We start from the raw sequence: 20,296 nt of genomic DNA, 5'->3' as shown, positions 1-20,296 counted from the left end.
ATTAGAAGTTTATTAGTAAACTGTTTCAGAGCTAGTTAGCAGTAGCTATTCGTTCGTTCATATTATCTCTCAATGCACATGGCTATTCCCATTCCTCCTCCTATACAGAGAGCAGCTACACCACGTTTTCCACCTGTTCGTTCCAGTGCGTGTAGAAGAGTAACAAGGATGCGACAGCCAGAGGCACCAAGCGGGTGGCCAAGAGCAATAGCTCCACCTTGGATATTAATCTAAAAAAAAGCCAATACAGAAGGTCAAGTTGAGAAATATACTAGCTTAGCTGAGTTTCAACATGAGTAACTTCACTGGGTGTAGTCCTTGGTTGTGAGTGAGCCTGAAACTGCTACCACCATGACAAGGAGAAATTGAACATGGATGCAACAGCTGTCATCATCACTATTTCTTCTGAAAAGGGCTCATCTTTACTCTCTGAAGAAAACTGGGGTGAATTTAGGGAGAGGAGAGTAATACCCGCACTTGCTGCCATCACTGGAAGAATACAATGGCAAATGCACTTCCAGGAGCAAGTTTGGATGCTGAAGCAGTGCCAGTGGTCTAGAATTGCATATGAATCCACTATAGTAAAATTTTGTAGCCTGTTTAGCTGGGAAGCAGTGTGCCAAGCAAGCCTACAGCAGGGTAGCGTAAGGAAATGCCTACTGGGGTTCCCATCCTTTGTGCTCACAGCAAAGTGATTGCAAAAAGACTTCTCCCCTCTGTGGAGTATGGTTCAGGTGCACAGAGTGGAACAAATTTGAATTACAGGAAACTAATTATGGCCTCAAATATGTTCATTACCTTTTCTGGATTTACTTTCAGTTCTTTTGCTATTGCAACAGATACTGATGCAAAGGCTTCATTAATTTCAAATAGGTCAACTTGTTCCAGAGTCCAGCTGGCTTTGTCAATCTGAGAAAACAATAAATAAAGATGCTTTATTATTTTCTAGGTTTTCCTCAGCACTGGAGGAAGCTTTTCATAGACTTAAATTGGGTGACTTGAAGCCACCACTTCTAAAAAGTTGAAGGAAATGAATTTTTATAGCCAGGGTTGATGACAGAATTCTTGAAGACAACAGACAACATTTGAGTGTCGGCAAAAGTCAGTACATGTGGTCTGCTCTTAAAAAAACTCTTGAGTAATTTACATGTAGTGGTGGTGGTGCAATTGTGGGAGTCACAGTATGTGGTGCCTTTAATAAAACGAGCACTGTTTTCAAAAGTAGGTTTTAACATTAAAAGCAACTTTTCAATTTTTTTCCTGTTTTCTGCATTAGAGATTCTCTGCTTAATACAGATTTTTACACAGGAACTAGTGAAGTGACCATTACTGATGGGTGTCAAGTGTAACTCATCTGGTCTCTTCCTTTAAGTTGAAAGTTGCTACCTGAAGCTTTTCACAGGTGGCTATTTTGGAAGAGGGTTGGGCTCATGTTTTCTCTTGAGAAACTCTTGCGGTGCAGTTGCCTACTTGGGTACAGGCTTGGGCATGTTTCATGTATTTACATTTTTACTTCCACTGACTGTTTTTACCAGCAATGCTTCATCAGCAGAACCCTCTGCAGCAATGCGATTTCACAAGCAGCGAGCCAGGCTGGTGCGCCTCCCACACTAGAGTCCAGAAGGAAGGCCTCTTTCTACTTGATACTACAGAGGCAGTATGGAAACTGTTCACCTTCTGGGAAAAGTCTTATCTTGTAAAGATCTGCTATGTTGTTCCAACACTAAAATGCACGGTCTAGTCATTCTCTCACTAGAAAGTGCTACTGTGACATTCTGATAATATACGGAGGGTGTGAAGTGTTTGGTAGCATACATTACAGTTTACATTAAGAAGTATCATGCCTTTTTTCAGAGTACCTATAAATCAGGTATTGTTAAATAACAGTTTGTCCTACAGTTTAAACTAAAGATGTGTATTGTTTATACATTTAAAGCATTCTTGATGTAAAAGAACAGTTTGAGATCTGGTAAGAAAAAGCTTCAGCATTGCCATTCTGATTTTCCCGTTAAAAGCCACAGAGCTTGGGTGAGTTCAAGTTAGGCTTCTGTGTTGCCATGACATTTGAGAGATGAACAAAATAAGGCCTTTACACAGTATAAAACTAAGAAGGAGTACTAAAGCAAGTCTGTCCTTAACAGCTGCATAAGGCCTTGGGGTTGCCAAGGCCAAAGTCTGTATTAGCAAGCAGTGTGGTACCATAGGAGCAACTCGGGGCATTTTATTTGAGAACCTTGTCCTGCAGACTCTACACAGAGCGCATCAGTGAGCACAGCAGTGGTATGAGCACATTAGCTGTGATTCTGGCGTATATGTTCTTCTTTAGTTTCATCTGGAAGGAATCCAATTTACACACTCCAATCCTTTCGCAGGGCAAACCAAAATGCAAAAGGGCACCATCACGTTTGCTAATGCAGGTGCACTCACTGGCCTTTCTTTCAGCATTGTACTATTGCAAATACAATCGGGCAGCAATCTGAAAATTAACCTGGCCAGACACGGCATCATAACCATATCCTGGCAGAAACAAATCCCCAATTTAGGTCAGTATACACATCCATGAAATTTGATCTAGCCTCCTAGGTTATTTTAGGTGGCCTTTCTCAAACCTGACTAGTTTATGTTCTGAACTCTATTCATACACCTATACACTTTTTTTTTTTTCCCCCAACAGTAGTCATTAGCCCGGTAGCACTAGAAATCTTAATCTTACATACTCTCTGCTATTTTAAGTCTTGTTTTCACTTAGGTTTTTCTACTAAGTTTTCCTTAGAATATAGAAAAAACAAGACATGGCCAGAAAATGAAAAGCAACTATAAGAAAGAGTTTTTAAATAAGATAGATAGATATAGATAGTTAGAGGCAGATAGACAGACAGACAGGTACTTACAGCTTGCTTTATTGCTGAAATGGGCCCTACTCCCATTATAGATGGATCTACACCTGTCTGAGCCCAAGATATAATCCGAGCCAAAGGCATAAGACCTCTCCTAGCAGCTTCTGATTTCTTCATTAGAATTACAGCTGCAGCTCCATCATTTATACCTGTGGAATGACAAACAGCTTTTATGTATCTGTTGGGTGTTACGGCTTTTACTCTACCATCTTTTCCTGCTTGCATAAGTTCACAATCTAGACAAAACAAAACAAAAAAGAAGTCACAAATCTTTCATTGGTTTCGGTCAGTATTATTTTCAGATCAGCCAAATCTGACCTCGGACACAAACACTAATAAGAACCAAGGAAGACGTTTCAAAGCTGCCTGTGGCAGAAGAGTGACTCCCCCAGGAGTAACATTTTCAAACATGAATTGTTAAATTTTCCTTTGTCCAGACCTGCAGTAATACTAGAATAATAGAATACTGGAATAATAGTAATAGAAACCACTAGACAACTAGTTTTAAAAAGAGAAGATGTAGTTTCTCTTTGTTCCAGCCTATCAAATATCGTAGTTATTGTCCAAACACTTGTATTTCTTCACAGAGGGCAAGCAAACAAAAGACAACTTACCTGTAAAAAAATCCTCCACCACAGTTATATTCAAGTTCTACCTATGTTGTCAAACGCATTGCCAGTTTTGCAAAATATATTCAGCAGTAACCACATGGCAACCAACCCCTCGCAGAGACCCTGCCTTGAGCTGCAAGCAGTTAGTGTTCTGTTCCATTTCAGTTTTAGCCAGCCAGACCAACCTGAAGCGTTAGCTGCTGTTACTGTCCCAGTTCCGTCTGTCAGGAAACAGGGCTTTAACTTTGCCATTGTATCCAAGTTGCTCCCATGTCGAGGGTGTTCATCTGTTTTAACTTCTATAGGACCTGAAAAACAGAGCATTATTCTCACAGGAGGGTCTAATTGCATGCACTTGTCTCAAACAGAAATCTGGCACAAACAACAGGCTCACTGGGAATATATAGAATCACTGAATAGTTTGGGTTGGAAGGGACCTTTCAAGGCCATCTAGTCCAATGCCCCTGCAATGAGCAGGGACAGCTTCAACTAACCAGGTTGCTCAGAGCCCAGTCCAACCTGACCTGGAATGTTTCCAGGGATGGGGCATCTACCACCTCTCTGGGCAACCTGTGCCAGTGTCTCACCACCCTCAGTGTGAAACATTTCTTCCTTAGATCTAGTCTAAATCTGCTCTCTTTTAGTTTAAAACCATTACCCCTTGTCCTATCACTACAGGCCCCACCAAAAAGTCTGCCCCCAACTTTCTTATAAGCCCCCTTTAAGTACTGGAAGGAAGGCTGCAAGAAGGTCTTCCCAGAGCCTTCACCAGACTGAACAACATCAACTCTCTCAGCCAGTCCTCACAGGAGAGGTGTTCCACCCCTCGGATCATTTTTGTGGCCCTCCTCTGGACCTCCTCCAACACGTCCATGTCTTTCCTGTGCTGAGGGCTCCAGAACTGGATGCAGGACTCCAGGTGGGGTCTCACCAGAGAGAAATAGAAGGGCAGAAGCCTCTCCCTCGACCTGCTGGCCACACTGCTTTTGCAGCCCATGACAGGGTTGGCCTTCTGGGCTGCGAGCGCACATGGCCGGCTCGTGTCCAGCTTTTCATCCACCAGTACCCCCAAGTCCTTCTCAGCAGGGCTGCTCTCAACCCCTTCGTCCCCCAGCCTGTACTGATCCTGGGGGTTGCCCTGACCCACGTGCAGGACCCTGCACTTGGCCTTGTTGAACCTCATGAAGTTCCCATGGGCCCATTCTTCGAGCTTGTCCAGGTCCCTCTGGATGGCATCCCGTCCCTCAGGTGTGTCAACAGCCCCACTCAGCTTGGTGTCATCTGCGAACTTGCTGGGGGTGCCCTCGATCCCACCATCTGTGTCATTGATGAAAATATTAAAGAGTACTAGTCCCAATACGGACCCCTGAGGGATACCACTCGTCACCGATCTCCATCTGGACATTTTGACATTGACCAGTACACTCTGGATGCGACCATCCAGCCAATTCCTCATCCACCAAACAGTCCACCCACCCAATCCCTATCTCTTCAATTTAGAGAGAAGGATGTTGTGGGGCACGCTGTCAAAAGCCTTACAGAAGTCCAGATAGACAACTTCGGTAGCTCTTCCCTTGTCCACTGATGTGGTCACTCCATCATATGCCAGATTGCTGTTAGCCAACAAGTTATTCTGTTGGATATAGCTTCCAATTCAGTGCAATTACTTAAAGCTCCCTCCCAACTGCTTCTAGCAGGACAGACAGCTGGCTTTTCTGAGACAAAAACTAGCAACTGAAATACCATCTAGTTGTACAAAAGCAGATCTTGTTCTTGCTCTTCCTCTTCTTGCAAAGAGTAGTCCAGTGTCATTAAATATTATTATATAAACTATTATCAGGAAAGCTCTTCATTAATTTGTAACTGGCCTAATGCCAGCACTTTTCCCAGGGTCTATTCAATGCAAATGTTGAAGAACTGATTCTTGATTTCTGTTTGGGAAATTCAGTTTTTGTATCCATCCCACAAGGAGCTGGGGGAATTCCCCTGCTCTAGAAACAGACCTTTGGCTCGAGCAGCATAATAGATCTCTTTATATCCCTAACAGGCCTAAAGAGAAACATACCTCATATATGTAACCTGACCCAGTTAATTAGCTAGTAACCCTAATTATTGTCACTCTGTATTTTACTATGTGGGCAAGGTTTGCCAGATCAGCATGACTGTTTTAGGTTTGGTGCAGCAGGAGACTAAATAACAAAAACACTCATTTTGGTACCATGTCCGAGCCTATGTTAAGTCATCGGTTTGCCTAGGTAGTAATTACGTCCCCAATCAAATAGAAAGTAATAGTATTTGCAGGGAGCTGCATTTAGAGATTCCACACTTGCGTTGTTCCTCTCTTACTTTAAAAAATAACCACTGGAAGTTGAAAAAGAGAATAACAGGTTACATGCTTACAGAACACCTTGCAGAAAAGGCTGTCTAACTGGGAAACCATCCACTGATCATAGCAGACATAGCAGAAAACAGGCATTTCTTTACAATCAGCTCTCATTATCCATTCACACCTACCTTTTTTAGAAGGTACAAGAACAGGAACAATTTCTTTTGTAAAATAGCCAGCTTTCTGTGCTGCCTCTGCCCTATTTTGTGACTGTACAGCAAGTTGGTCTTGTTCCCCTCTGCTGACTTGCCACTGTTTGGCGACATTTTCAGCTGAAATAGGAACAAAATGCAAACTGCCATGAGGAAATGCTAAAATTCTAAGTTGTAAAATTGTAAACACAAAGGTAGTCATTAATGTTTACTGTAGCAAGCCGCTAAGCTTGTTGAACAGTTTTCATTCAGATTTCTTTGTTTTGTTTGCTCATGATTCTCTATTTTCTTTTGAGGGTGAAAATTTCTGTGCAGGATCTCTTCCCAGATGGTATATCAAGTTAAATACAAATGCAAGCAAGCTTTTCTAGTTTATTGCTTCTTTGGATTATTATGCTCAGATCTCTCTACAGCTACTTCAGAGGAGGGAACAAGTTCTGAAGTTAGTTTGTTTCATAAGCAGGGTCTGAAAAAGCAGTTGGCTGACTATCCCATCCAGGATGCAATAACCTGAAGTTGCAGAACCATGTGTATCCACAGTACACTTTACAAAATTCCCTCACACACTGTAAATTTGTGCTGCTGAATGCTTCAGTTATATACAGGGATTATTTTGTTTATTTTTCCTGAAATAAAATTAAATTGCTCAGATGCAAAAGAGATACAGTGAGATTAGCTCAGGCAGAGAAAAACCTCAAAACAGTAGCTTTACAAACAAAGCAGAAAATGCCTTCAGTGCCTTTCAATATAAGGGATTTCTTTCTTTTTCACGACTACAGCTTAAGGACAGCTTGAAATACCTTATACGAAAGTTCAGATTTCCGAAATTTCCTATCAGTGAATTCTTCCCCCCCCCCCCAGTTAACCATTTCCTTTTCTGGACTATCATCACTTACCTGTTATACCCATATGATAGTGATTAAAAGCATCTGTAAGGCCATCAAGGATTATAGTGTCCTGCAAAGAAGCCTCTCCCATTTTCACCCCAGGTCGCATGTGAATTACGTGAGGAGCCTGCAAGAAGGTATTTTGAAAGGAGTTAGATGGTTTATATCTCCAGTGCACAATACAGCCAGATAGCTGAAGAGACAGGCCCCTGCCTTGCGGCTGTAGGTAGCTACCCCAGATCCCAGCAGCTTCCCCAGCTGCCCGCTCCCTCTCTCCCTCCAGAGTCTGCCAGCTGGCACGCTCTGTTTTGCCTGTGCCTTTCCCCATCAGCAGATCACCAAGCACCAAATGTTTTCTCTCCACAGATTGATTGAATGAATCGTACCTGGGGACATACAGCCATGGGTCCCCAATCCTACCAGTCTGCTTTAGGTGGTTCCTGATCACACCACGCTGCCGGCCAACACCACATCACTCTCAGCACGGGAAGCTAGCAAGCCCCGGCAGAAGAGGATGCTCCTTTGTTAGGGATCAGATCACCAGCCCACTGCCATCCCTCAAAACAGCCTTGGACTGAAAATCTTGAAGTGAAAGCCCTTTGCCTCCTTTCCAAGCTCAAATTGCTTGGTGAACAGTAATGTTTCCAGTTATTTTTCCTTTGGGCTTCTTGCAACACAGAAAAACAGTCTATTGGCAGCTGTCACAAGCAAATCATTCACCACAACCAGGCTAGATAGAAATTAAAATGGGATTTTAAAGCTGATGTGTGTTTGCATGGCACCTTTTCAGTAGCTACAGTATCAGGTCTTTTTTTTTTTTTAAAGAAAGCTACTGAAGTCAATTGTTGCATGTATAAATTCACTCCCAAGTGCAGAAACCAAAGCTACTCTCTGAAGCATTAGCCTGGAAATACAGTGTTTCAACACAGCTTAATGCCATTTGCTCCCAGTAAGGCAGCGCAACACGGGTGCAATCATTTGCTTTACCTTGCTCATACTTTCCATGCCTCCTGCGACCACGATGCTGGAGTCTCCCATCAGTATGGACTGTGCAGCCAGACACACCGCTTTCAAGCCTGACCCACAGATCATCTGGCAGCTCCAAGCAGGCACAGAGTAAGGGATTCCTGCAGCAACACTTGCCTGCCGGACAGGGTTCTGGCCAGCACCTGCAGGAACAAGCAGCATTTTTCCTTTGTTCTTACAAAACAAACGTCAGCCTTGTCACTTTTCATAACAGGTACCCCGATTCCACCAAAATTTAGAGCTTGCTCCTATCTTCAGTTGGTAGATAGAGAAGTTCCCAGCGGCAATCTGAAACAGGAGCTCAGCTATCCCTCTCATTGATATTGTTGATCGATAAAATACCTGTGAGATCAGGGTCTTGCTACTGATAGTTTTATATCTGCAACTCTGCTTTTGATGGGCAGGTCAGATGAAACACCAACTTCAAATTAGCACTAGCCTGTTGTATGCGTGTAAGATAAGAGCTCATTTAAATTGCTACTCGCTGAAGGGTTTCTTTTTGACGTCTCCCATACATCACGAATGTACTTTTCCTAAAAGTTCCTATGGAAACCAAAAGCACAATTATGCAAGGACAGTCCTGAAAGCATCCATTCTTTGTTGTAATCCTGATGAGCAGAATAGGAACACTATATTCAAAGAAAACATTCTTTATCTGCATTCCCCCAGGCCAAAGTAATGCCAGCTCTTTGTGTGCAAAGAAATGGATAAGGAGAGCACATCATTCAGGGAGCTAAAAATATACAGGAATCTGGATCAGCGTTAAACAAGACAAAAAAATTTCTTTCCTTTATTTTCTTCTTCCGCCTTTAACATACAAAGCTGCCCTATGATTCTGCTGATTAAACATTACCCTGGAGAAAACAGGGGACTGTTCAAAACAAACAGTTCCCTATCAGCTGCATTTTCATTAAATCAAAATATTTGTCTCCAAGTAAACGGCCTCTCGGATCTCGCAAGTCGATCTTGTGGATAAACGCAAACACAGGCCTGGCTCTTAAAATCTCAGAGTTACCGTTACTTCTGATGTTTAATTTATAAGAGGAGATGACCAATGCAAGAGAAGAGATGCTGTAACAAAGACAAGACGCTCACATATACTCAGTTAGGTACTCCGGGGATTGAAAAAACCCAAACTACCCACCCCCCCGCCCCATCCTTCCCAAAAACCCGGCAGTGGGGTTGGTCACCCAGAGGGAATGGAGAAGCGGCCAGGATGCTGCCCAGAGCCCTCCGGTCACGGACCAGCTCCTAACGCCGAGGAATCCCGCTCCGTGGCCCGAAGCCCCAGCTCCGTCAGTGGGGCGGCCGTGGAGGGACGTGGCCGTGGAGGGGGAGAACCCACCCAGCACCACCCGCCCGCGGGAAGGGGGCTCCCCGCCGCCGCCCGCCTACCTGCGGTGAGGACCTGCCCCAGGACCACCTCCGACACCTCGGCGGGGGCCAGCCCGGCCCGCCGCAGCGCCTCCCGGATGGCGGCCGCCCCCAGCTCGTGCGCTGGCAGCGCGGACAGGCCGCCGTTGAAGGAACCTGGGCGGACAGGGAAGGGGAGAGCTCAGCCCCGGCCCCGAGGGGACACCCGGCCAAGGGCGGAGGGACGGGATACACGGAACACCCGCCGCCTGGCCCCGGGAGGGACACCCGCCGCCCAGCCCCTCACCGACGGCGGTCCTGGCGGCGGAGACGAAGACGACGGGGTCCGCGCTCATGGCGGCGACGGGCGCGGAGCGGCGGTGGGGAGCGGGAGCGGCGGCCGCGGCTGGAACGGGAGCGGAGCAGGCGCCGGGGCCGCCCCTCGCGTGTTGCCGGTCCCGCCCCTCGCCTGCCGCCGGGCGGGGCGGGCCCACCCGTCTCTGAGGTGCCGGTGGGGTAATGGGCGTCCTCGGCCACCTCCCGCCCGTAGGCGGTGGGGAGAACCGCCGTGAGGCCGCCGCCTGCGCGGGCCGGGCCGCCGCGCACCCCAGGACGCCGGGCCGCTTCCCTCGGCCCCGTCCCGCCGGTGCATCCCCGGGGCTCGCCAGCGCCCGCCTCACCTCGTCACGAAACGACACAGGCGGATGGGACGCCCTGTCGTTGCACTGTGGCTTATAGGCAGTTCGTTCATTTCATGGCGGCATTTCGTAGGATCCGTGTCCGCAGAAAGGAAGCCCAAGAGAAGAATAATTTAAATGAAACTATACAAAATTGCCTGTCACGGATCCGCTCAGCAGCAGTTGCTGACACCCAGAGATTACCAACACCCAACACGTGTCTTTTTTTATTATTTTTTAAATGTATTTAATTTAACAGAAGCCTAACATATTTCTATTTTTTTTTAGTGGAGGCAGTGCTAGGCCGCTGGCCCAAAAGCCGTTCCCGGCTGACCAGTGCAAGGGGGCAAGCGGTGGGCTACTGCTGGGGCTGCCGGTGCGGGAGGCGAATGGCGCAAGGGGAGAGCCGGGGTAGCCGAGGGGGACCTGCCATGGGAGTGGGAGCTCGCCGCAGCTGGGGAGGCAGGGGCTGGAAGGTGAAGAGGCCGCAGCGGCGATGCTGCAACCCTTCACCGGGCAGGCGGGCAGTTCCTCTGCTGGGGAGTCTAGAGATGTGGGGTGGGGAGCAACAACATTAAGACAGTTGGACGAAGAAAGGACAGAGGCAGTAAAAAAAAAAAATGGATAGACGGGATGAAATCACTTCCTATCTCACAGCCTAGATCTTCAGTCCTTATTCCTCCCTGTGCTGCGTCCTGTGCTGCCTCGTTTGCAGATCGAACACTCAGCCAAACGGACACACCAGCCAAAGCACCGCAATGACGTTGCAACTGAAAGCCAACAAGATGGGGAGAAAATGTGCTGTCGCTCCTACCTTAGCTAGAGTATTAACAAAGTGGGGGGAGTATATTTTTGTCACCTTAGCAAAAATTTGGTCGGGGAAAAAAAAAAAGGGATTAAATTAAGTCCCAGAAAAGCACACAGTGTGAGGTGACAAACACTGGCAAACACATAAAACAGCATATGCACCATTACACCTGTGATCACATGCTGCACGTGGCTAATCCGAACTTGGTGGTATTAAATCTGCATGTGTAAAATGTATATGAACCCTCTGCATGGAAACACTGAGCAACAGGAGCAATACAATCCCTGAGGGCTGGGTACTCCTCTGTCTCCTATCAGTCACTGTTCTTGCTTTGCAACGTAAAAAGGTACAGCACTATTACATAGAAAGAAAAAATCCCACTTCTACTATGGAAAGCAAGACTGTTAGCCTAGATTTCACCAATTACTCTGTTAAACCATGCTGGTTAGAGTAACTTCATCACTCAAAGAAGGGTTCTCATGTTAGAGAGTTCAGTCTGACTGAAGGATGAGGACAAAGGAGGGAACCGCTGTGTGGTAAGATTTCTTCCATTACTCTGGGGTTTCCAGCACTCAGGGCAGGTGATAACACCAACAAAGACCTCAGATTAAATCTGGATGGGAAAAACACATTTGGTGTCTCTTCAAAAGACTCATCAGTAAGTAATGAGTAGATCTGCCATACAAGCAAAGCTCAGAAATATACCATTCTGACTGTTTTAGAAGAATATTGTAGAATTCTCGAGCAACACTATCAGACTGAAAGTAGTCTCTGCACCTTTTCAAAATTCAATAGGGAATGAGTAATACAGATGTAGAAGGGCAGCACTGAGTAACCTAGTTTATCAACAGTATCATACAACAATACGTCATTCTTAATGTAATATTTGACTGATTACTATGTAAGGTCATCAATGCAAACACAAAATCAATAATGTAAGATGAGCTCAGGTTAACAGTGAAGGTTAGCAGGTGTGCAAAGTCCAAAAACAACAATACACCTGAAGTAAGCCTTACAGACAGGATTTGCTTGTACTTAAAACATTAAATATCACCATAAATACTGAGTGGAACATAAAGTGAGGCTTCAGCCCCTTCCCTCCCCACATGTCACCTCTAATCCACTAACAGTTGGAAAGAGTTTGAAGAAGGCCCAGGGACTTCAGGCCCACTCACCCCAATGAGCCAACCTGCCCCTTCGTGCTCAGCCCCAAAAAGCAGAACTGTTTTGCCACTTGACACGAGCAACGGAGCAGGCTGCAATGTTGGGCCACCCTGAAATGACTGAGTTTTATCTTGGTATCTTTATCAGACTTACAGTACCCTATTTAACTCTGGTTGGACGGTGTCCAGGACTGAGATCCAAATGCATAAAAGGGACGTGTAAAAGAATAAAATAACGTAGCAATTGCACAAAGGCAAATAAGAATGAAACATGTATGGTACAGATCAAAATTAAGTTATTTGAATGTAGGAAAAAACCCTATTAAACACGCTTTTAAATTCAATGTAGTTAATGAGCAGCATAATACTCAATAGCAAACTACTGACCTGTGCTGGTACATTTTACCATTTCCTGGAAATTTAAGCTCTGGGAAATTAATACAGTAAAAATTAGGACGTCAATTTGGAACAGAGAGCTTATTTGCCATCAGTAAAAGAGTAAGGCTATGTTGCGCAAAGTTTATTTATTACCTTTCTATGAACACAATGAAATGGACTTGTGCCTTATGTGAAATACTCGAAGTGCAAAGATTTTGGCACTTTTGTTTAGTAATGGTGGCTCAGGTTTTTAGAAATAGGTTAAAATTTAGAGCATTTCAGTGTTTACTAATTTTCTTCAGCTAAAAACGTTTTCTAAATTTAACCTTTACAGAGATCAGTGTTATTGCCAAAATGTTGTTACCAATGTTGTTACCCTTGCTTTTTACCACAATTCTGACACTTGGTCGGTCAATATTTACAAAAATGCTTTTGTTGGGGATTTGAGTTTGATAAAAACTAAGCTGCAACTTTTATAGGCAAAAAAATTGCAAAGAACAATTACTTTAAATTCGTAAATCTTGATAGGAGATAATTCTATAATTTATTAAAAAAAAACCCTTAATTTTACAACTTTCCTGTAATAGGAAATTCTCTAGTCTTTAAAATCTTATACACAAATAATGGTACTAATACCTGCTTTGTTGGGATCCTTACATGGGATTCCTCAGGGAAGGAAATGTGGCTCCTCTCTTTCCCTGCTGATGTTACCTTGCGTCATTCCATACTGTACAACCAGAAGAAACTGGTGTGCTCCTCTGGTCACTCACGGAGATACAACATTATTCACGTCCTCGTCGGTGTTCAGTTGATCTGCAGCCATGTGGGAACACTCATGGCAATGAAATAAGCAAATGCCAACATGTTCCCATGATCAAGACGTTAAGTTTGAAGCAGAAGTGATCCATCTTCATTTTTATGGAACTGGCCCTTTGCTGTAGGATATGATACTTTTCAATGACAAATAATTGGCCAACATTTGGGACTTCTGTTACTAATGGTCATAAGAGTATCCTGCTTTTCCTTACTTCTCTTTAGTTTTTTATTCTTTGCAAGCAGCATGGAACACATTGCACTACTTTTGCAGGAGTGTACACTAAAACTGGTGTCTTCAAAGATGGGAGTCAAATCTTGTCACAGTAATTACATAAGACACCTTACAAGCCTTGAGACTTTTGGGGTCCATAGTTCTCGTCTGAAAGCATTTCAGAGGCATTCACCCTTTAGATGCAGGTTTTCTGTGCTTTATCTTTGTTTGAAATGACTTTTATTCCTGATAGGGAATAGGAATTGTTCTTTGGCAGGTCTAAGCAAAAAGCCAGCTTTTTGCTCTTTGACAAAGGGACAGAAAAGTCACCCTTTTTTTCCTCCTTAAAAAAATTAAATCAGCTACCAAAATAAGGAAGCTCAACAAGAAGCATAATTTCATAATTTTTCACTTAGGAAAGATCTGAGGAAGCCTTTCTCCACATACTGTGGCATTGTGTCAGGATATACAGGGTACTCAGGCTTGCTGAGCACCTTCAGTACCTTCCTCAGGCCTAGAAAGATCATTCTTTTTCCAGGTTTTCTTACCAGTGGACTGACACTCCGTTGGCCTATGGATAAGTTCAGCACGTAAGGTATGCCTCAAAGAACAAACTGTTTTCCCAGTGAGGACAAGATTTCCATTTGCTAAAATTCCTCAACCTCAAAATCCAACCTGATTGATTGGGTCCTTAGAAATCAAGGTCCTGATAGGCAAAAAATGTTCTTGGCTGTGTTAAGAACAATCAGTGTTTTCCTTGAATCTTTTTTGTCAGGGAAAGCTCATAATCTGATCGGTGTTTAATAAAAAATGCTGTCTTGCCCTCAGACAGAAAAACCTTTGCATTATTAAAACCATCATGGCCTTTCTATGGCTTAAAAGAAGGCACAGTAAATACGTGGGTTTATATCCTTAGCAACTATATGCACACCCATACTTCAGGTGCAAGCTTGCAGTATTTATCAAGCATCCCAAAACTGAATTTAACTCAAGTCACCATTTGGCTGCAATTGTATCTTGACTGATCGTCAGTCAGGGGATGTCTTCCGGAGAGGCTCTGGCGTTCACTCACTGCTGTGGTCAGTCCCTAACAGGAACATTCCCAACCACTGTGCTGCACACACCGATCCACAGGTGTGCAGTAGCATCGCAAGTGCTGCCATCTTGGAGACAAGAGTTGCAAATCAAATAGTCTCTGTAGAGCTGTACATTGTCGTGCTACTGATTTTATATGCTCTCATGGAGTCTTTTTTATATATATATAAAAAAATCATAAGAAAAATACTGGTAATTAAAAGAGAAGTCCTTATAAGAGCTTTCTGAAGAAGTTCTAGTTACTTCTTGCTTTAAAAATGGAAGAAAAATATGTAATAATTCCAGTAAGAACCTTAAAAACATCTTATCTGGGGATACAGGGAAAGCATAAAGCCTGCAGCCTAGTGTTCAGGAAGCTTCTGTAAGAGAGGGACAGTTCATGGATGTCAGGTTTGAGCTTTTTGCTGCCCAGATCTTTACCTAGTAGTCACCTGCAGGACCTCTCTGTATCACTTTCTTCACAGTGCAACAATCCATACAGGTAACCTCTTCCCCACAGCTGCAGGCTACAACAGCCTTTTCTAGTGCCCCCGAGAGCTCCTCCTTTGCTCCAGCAGCAGGTGTATCGCATTTCTGCCTTCCTCCATCTTATGTCCTTACAAGTCAAGGACAACCTTTGCAAGAGCTGATCAGCTTTTCTTTGGTTCCTGGTGTTTTAAGGTCCTTTAAAACGCCGCGAAATGTACAGCACAGTACTCCAAACGTCTTCTTTTTCCTTCTGAACAACGCTTCATCCGACTGCTTTCCTATTTCCTCGCTTTCCTGACCTGCAGACTATTGTTTTATGAGTCGCTTACAGTAATAAATGGTTTTCCTTACAGCCCGCGTTTCCCAGCCTCTCGCTGCGCAGCCGCGAAAAGCGCGGGAAACAAGGAGGCGCGCGCTCGGGGCTTCGCAGCGCCCCACCCCCCGCGGCCGCCGCGCAGACCCGCCACGCGGGGCGGGGGGAGGCAGCGGCTCACGCGAAGGCGTGACCGGCTGCGAACAGAGCAAATGAGCCCGCAAAAAGGGGGACAGACAGCACCCCTGTAAGCTTAGAAGCGTCTCAGCGTTTGGGTGGCTCTAGCTGGCTTCCCTCTCACACCCGGGGACGAAAAGGAAACCCAGAACTGGGCCGGGAAGGACAATTACAAGCCTTCCAGTTCGTTAATAATTAAGTTAACAAATGACACACCGTCATTCAAGGAACCTAAAACCTGATGAGACGATACGAACAGATTTAAAATAAGTGTACTCTTTCTTTTAGTACCCCCTGAGCAGGCACCAGGGGTGAAGGTGGGAGCGGGGGTGGTTCATCAGGACATTCCTCCTCCTCTATTAATCCACTTTTCCATCAAAGCCAAAGGTAGAAAAGCAAGAGTCTGCAACAATTTTACCAGACAATTCAGATGACCTCTTAAACAGAGATACAAACACATATAGACTTAATGAAAGCGCAGAGGTTATTTTCACCTTAAACATATTTATTTATTGTGTTTAATTAACAGCAAGCTGTCCTGCCCACACATTCATAATCTGGTTTCTATTTTCATTTTACCACTACAGATGAACAAATATATGAATTTTGTTTCTTTGTTGGCGCTTGGACAGATCATACATGAGGACAAATGATGCTGCTGGGGGTTATGCTAGCACCTATTATTCAAAAAGCAAATCTACTTCAGTTATCACGCTGTAAACACAACACAATGCATGTGTCAACACGTTTATTCCAGCAGCACCAAAAAGCTCCAGCTGAGTTCTCACTGCGTTAGGTGCTGTGCAAACAGGATAAAGGACTATTTCACTTAAATGTCCTCTTACCAAGGTATCAAGAAGACCAGGTAACAATGTGCTGCTTTTATTTTCTCAAACAAAAATTGTAAGTGTAGGCTGATAATATACATTAATTTGAAGGGACAGAAGGCAGGCCGGCCAGAATATAAAGCTCTGCAGACTGATTCACCTTATCTCTAAATGTCTCTGGCTGCCTGCCTCTTGCTCAGCTAGCATGTTTCCCACAAATGTAATCTACACTTGTGAAGATAAATTTAAAATAACTAAGTGCTGACATGGGATAAAAAAATGCAGGAATATTTTCTACATGCTCATGAACACAAACAACAGGCATCTGTGGAAGGTTTAAGGTCCCACACCTTACAGTCTATCTGAGCCAGAACTTTATCTGTACTGTTAAAAAGACAAAAGGGAGGCCTGGTTTCTGAACATAATGAACAATAGCCAAACTCCAGGCAAATATTGAGATATCTTGTGTTTAAATCACCACTGATAAAAGAAAATGTTAGGCAATTTATACACAGAATAGAAATACACAAAACAGAAAAAGCCTCAAGTGCAGCTTTGTGTCCCTTCTGTATGGAAAAAGTTTCAATTTCTTGTCCTACAAGGTCTCAAGGACTGATCCTTGAGGATCATGGATTGATTTTTTAAGGATCATGATCCTCATCCTTTTTTGGGTAACCATGTCAAATCACTTGAAATATGGCATGGGTTTCAAAATGCAAGTTCTCACTGAAAATCTGTTTATGTATTTTATATACACACACGGATGTAGGGACACGTACATAGGAATCTATTCTGTAGCAAATACATTCTTTCTGCTGCCAGTAAGAGACTAGATTTCTAGAGCATCTTCAACAGCAATGTAATGAATGACAATCAATTACACCTGTGCAACCCAGCTGCCAGTCTCATTTTGCCTACAGAAGCTTTATGACTGCGCTGGCAAGAAGGGAACCTATTTACTTGTCCTAGTATCATTGCTTGAGAAATCATAATACGCTAGAAAAACACATTTGATTTTAAAGTAGCAGCTCAGTGCTAGACTGCAAGCAAGGGCAAACAGTGTGCTTTATTCTTTATTCTTCCCAAATGCTGAAAATGAAGTTTACTTCCTTAGGAGCAGCTGGAATTTAACTCCAATGTCGACTGAGGGCACCGACTTACACCGATTACCGCTGAGCTCGGCTTACCCGAGTGAAAACGATCACTCCCTGGCCTAGCAGCCGGGCAGGGAGCCTCAGAAGTCAGACTGGGAAGAGCAGCGCCCATCTTGCACGTTATTAACTGCTGCGCGCAATTCTCCTTTCTAGAGATGCCATCTTTTCCCTCAGCCTTCCGAGAAAGCGCCAAGCAGCTTTCCCAGGAAGCCCCCAGGGCTCCCGCCACCGCTCCCCGTCAGCCGGTTTCCCAGGGGAGGCCGCGGCGGAGCCGCAGGCCGACAGCCCCCAGGTCCGGCCGCGGCCGAGGGGTGCGGCGTCGCCCGCAAGAGGCCAGCGGCGCTCGCCGAAAACCAGCAGCAGCACCTCCCTCCGGCGGGCGGCCGCGCAGCGCCCGTATCCTTCCGCCCGCCCCAGGATGCCCTGCGGCTCGCTGCCCACTCTCCCGCCCCTCCGCCTGTTTAGCCAGCAGGCTTTACATCGACGTCCAAATAAACCAAGGAAGCCGCCGCACCGGCAAGGCAGAGGCACTCCGACACGGCCTTCTGACGCGGCGGGCAAGGGGCAGGCTCCCCAGAGGCAGCCTCACAAGCGGGCCAACATCTCCCCGCGGCTACGAACCGCACTACTGCAGCAACTCCCGCCGCTCAGTGCTGCCTGCGCGCGCAGCCTCCCGCCCCTAATGTGGGGGGGCGGCCCGTGGGCGGGGCGGCCGGGCGCTCATTTCCTCCTTGGGCGCCATTTTGTAGCGCAGAGAATCCGCAAATAAAGAGCGGGCAGGAGTGGCGCGTGAGGGAGCCCGGGCGGGGGGGGTGCGCGGCGGCGACCCCAGCTCTGGAGCGGCGATACCCGTAGAGTTGGTCGCGGGCGCGGAGGTGGCGGCAGGCGTGAGCTGTGGCGGCGTTTCGCCCTCGATGTGACGGGAGCGGCCCAGGCAACCAGTGTGCTGGGAGAGCGAGGCCTCCGCACCGCGGGCGGGAGGTGAGTGGCCGCGCGAGCGCTCCTCCCCGCCGCCGAGCCCCCCCTCCGCCCCCCTTCCCTCGCGGGAGATAGCGGGGCGCGCGGGAGGGACCGGGCACCGCGCGCTCCTGGGGCGCCAAACCAAGGCGGCGACTCTGTCCCTCACCGCCAGCGGGGGGAGGAGCGGAAGCACTTAGAGCCATTTTGTGCGAAGGCCTCGAGCCCGGCCTGGCTGCTTGGCTGGGATCCTCCTCCCCCAGCCCTCGGCAACCGCCACGCCCGGGCACGGCCGCCGCCGCCCCCACGGGCGCGGGAGACGCGTTTCTCTTTTCGCTTGCTGGAGACGAGCGAGGGCGGGGCGGGCAGTGCCGGAGCTTGGGGCGCCGGGGGAGGCGGTGGCAGCAGCGGGCTATGTCAAAGGCCTGCGGCGAGCCGGTCAGTCAACGGCCTGCAAGCTGTACCGTGCCCGCGGCCGGCGGGGACTCGCCGCCTGCAGCGGGATGAGGGGGCGTGGGACCCGGCTCCGGACCGGGGTTGCTGAGGCGAGTGTGAAGTCTGCCCAGTCAGAGTGTTATTTTGAAGCGCTTCCTCCCGCCCCCCCCCGCCCCATTTCGAGAGCCTGGAGCCTATGCTGGGGCTTTCCCCATGGAACTCTTTTTCATATCGTTAAAATAACTGGTAGTGACTTCAGGTGTAACTAGTAAAGCAGCATACTTAGTGTTATTTAATTACTTTGCTTCTTAGGGTTTTTTTTTTAATCCTTAAATCCCATGTTTTCTAAACGTTGTAGTAAAAGATGTACAGACTACTGGACTTCCTGAAACTAAAATGCACTTCCCCATTAAACCTCGTTTCACGTTTAAAGTGCCATAAAAGCCTAAAACATAAAAATTTTTTCAGTTCCCATGGAAATGCTATTTTGCGTGTGGAATATGGTTTTATAGTGCTCGTTGCCAGGAGCAGATGTGCAGGAGGAGTGGTGTGTAGCAGCCATAGTTTCCCCAAAATCATGGAAGTGCTTGGTTAGGACAGTACAGTTAAGCTATTCATCATACCACAAAATATAATTGTGTTAATGTCAGTCCGTTATATAGGAATGTTGTTTCCGTTGATTGTTTTCACTGTAAAAAGTAGCACTTCTTCATGCTGTTGCAGAATATTTCTGATCTGCCTAGGGGAGAGATCATCTGTTTGAGAGGACAGCCAAGTGATGAGAAGCAGAAACTTGCTGCACAGTTCTTGAAAAGCTACTGTAATAAATTCAAAGAATTAACATTTCAGTTGTATGCTACAGACAATAATATTACAAATTCTGTTAGTGAACAGAAAGCTAAAGCACATCACTGTGACAACTGATGTAGCCAGCCTGATACTCTTAACGTTTCTGAGAAACACTGAGCGCAGTGGTAGTAATATGTAGTGGTAATAAATTTTTAAGCTTTTGCTAAGTTACTGTAGGTGCCAAAAAAGCTGTTGCATGGGAGTAGTGAGGTGAAATTCACAAATGCAGAAGGAGTGCTAATGTTTATCTGCAGATGTGATCAACCTAGCTTTTCCAAAATAACCTGTAGAATATTTTTAGCTACTGTGTTGTGTTTTTTTAGTGTATGGTTTTGTCACAAGTAATAATAGGTGACAGTCAGACAGTAACTTGTGTAATGCAGTGGCCTGTAACCTCAGTCTTCAGAACTTTTGTCCTCTTGTCTGAAAGTAAGACATGGCTTTGTAAATGGTGGTATGCTGGGGGTAGAGGTTGGAGTAGCCAGGTCTAGTGCTGCTGTAGAGAATCAGATGCTGAAATCGGGCATGAGGTCTGGAGATAAGAGGTAGACTGCCCTTACTTAGATGGAGCGTCAGCCTTTGATTTCTTTCAGTCATGATTGTGGCAGCAGTCAAGTGTTTATAATTGCTGTATGCTGCTGCAGGGTTCACAGGCC

General features: G+C 45.9%; 1 protein-coding gene across 1 annotated transcript; it reads right to left on the bottom strand.

The window, feature by feature from the left end:
- Nucleotides 1–62: 62 nt before the first annotated feature.
- ACAT2 (acetyl-CoA acetyltransferase 2) lies at nucleotides 63–10,052 on the bottom strand (the record flags this gene model as incomplete). The annotated part of the gene is made up of 9 exons (XM_081997887.1): nucleotides 9,620–10,052; nucleotides 9,355–9,489; nucleotides 7,921–8,102; nucleotides 6,943–7,060; nucleotides 6,023–6,166; nucleotides 3,694–3,816; nucleotides 2,892–3,046; nucleotides 799–909; nucleotides 63–230 (listed from the first exon to the last, which is right to left on the bottom strand). The coding sequence occupies exons 1-9, from the start codon at nucleotides 9,666–9,668 to the stop codon at nucleotides 63–65; spliced, it is 1,185 nt and encodes a 394-aa protein (XP_081854013.1). The 5' UTR covers nucleotides 9,669–10,052.
- Between the last annotated feature and the right edge of the window lie 10,244 nt (nucleotides 10,053–20,296).

This window comes from Phaethon aethereus (genome assembly GCF_964289735.1).
Source record: "Phaethon aethereus genome assembly, chromosome: 3".
NCBI classification, from domain to species: domain Eukaryota; kingdom Metazoa; phylum Chordata; class Aves; order Phaethontiformes; family Phaethontidae; genus Phaethon; species Phaethon aethereus.
This window is presented reverse-complemented; position numbering and strand designations above follow the sequence as displayed.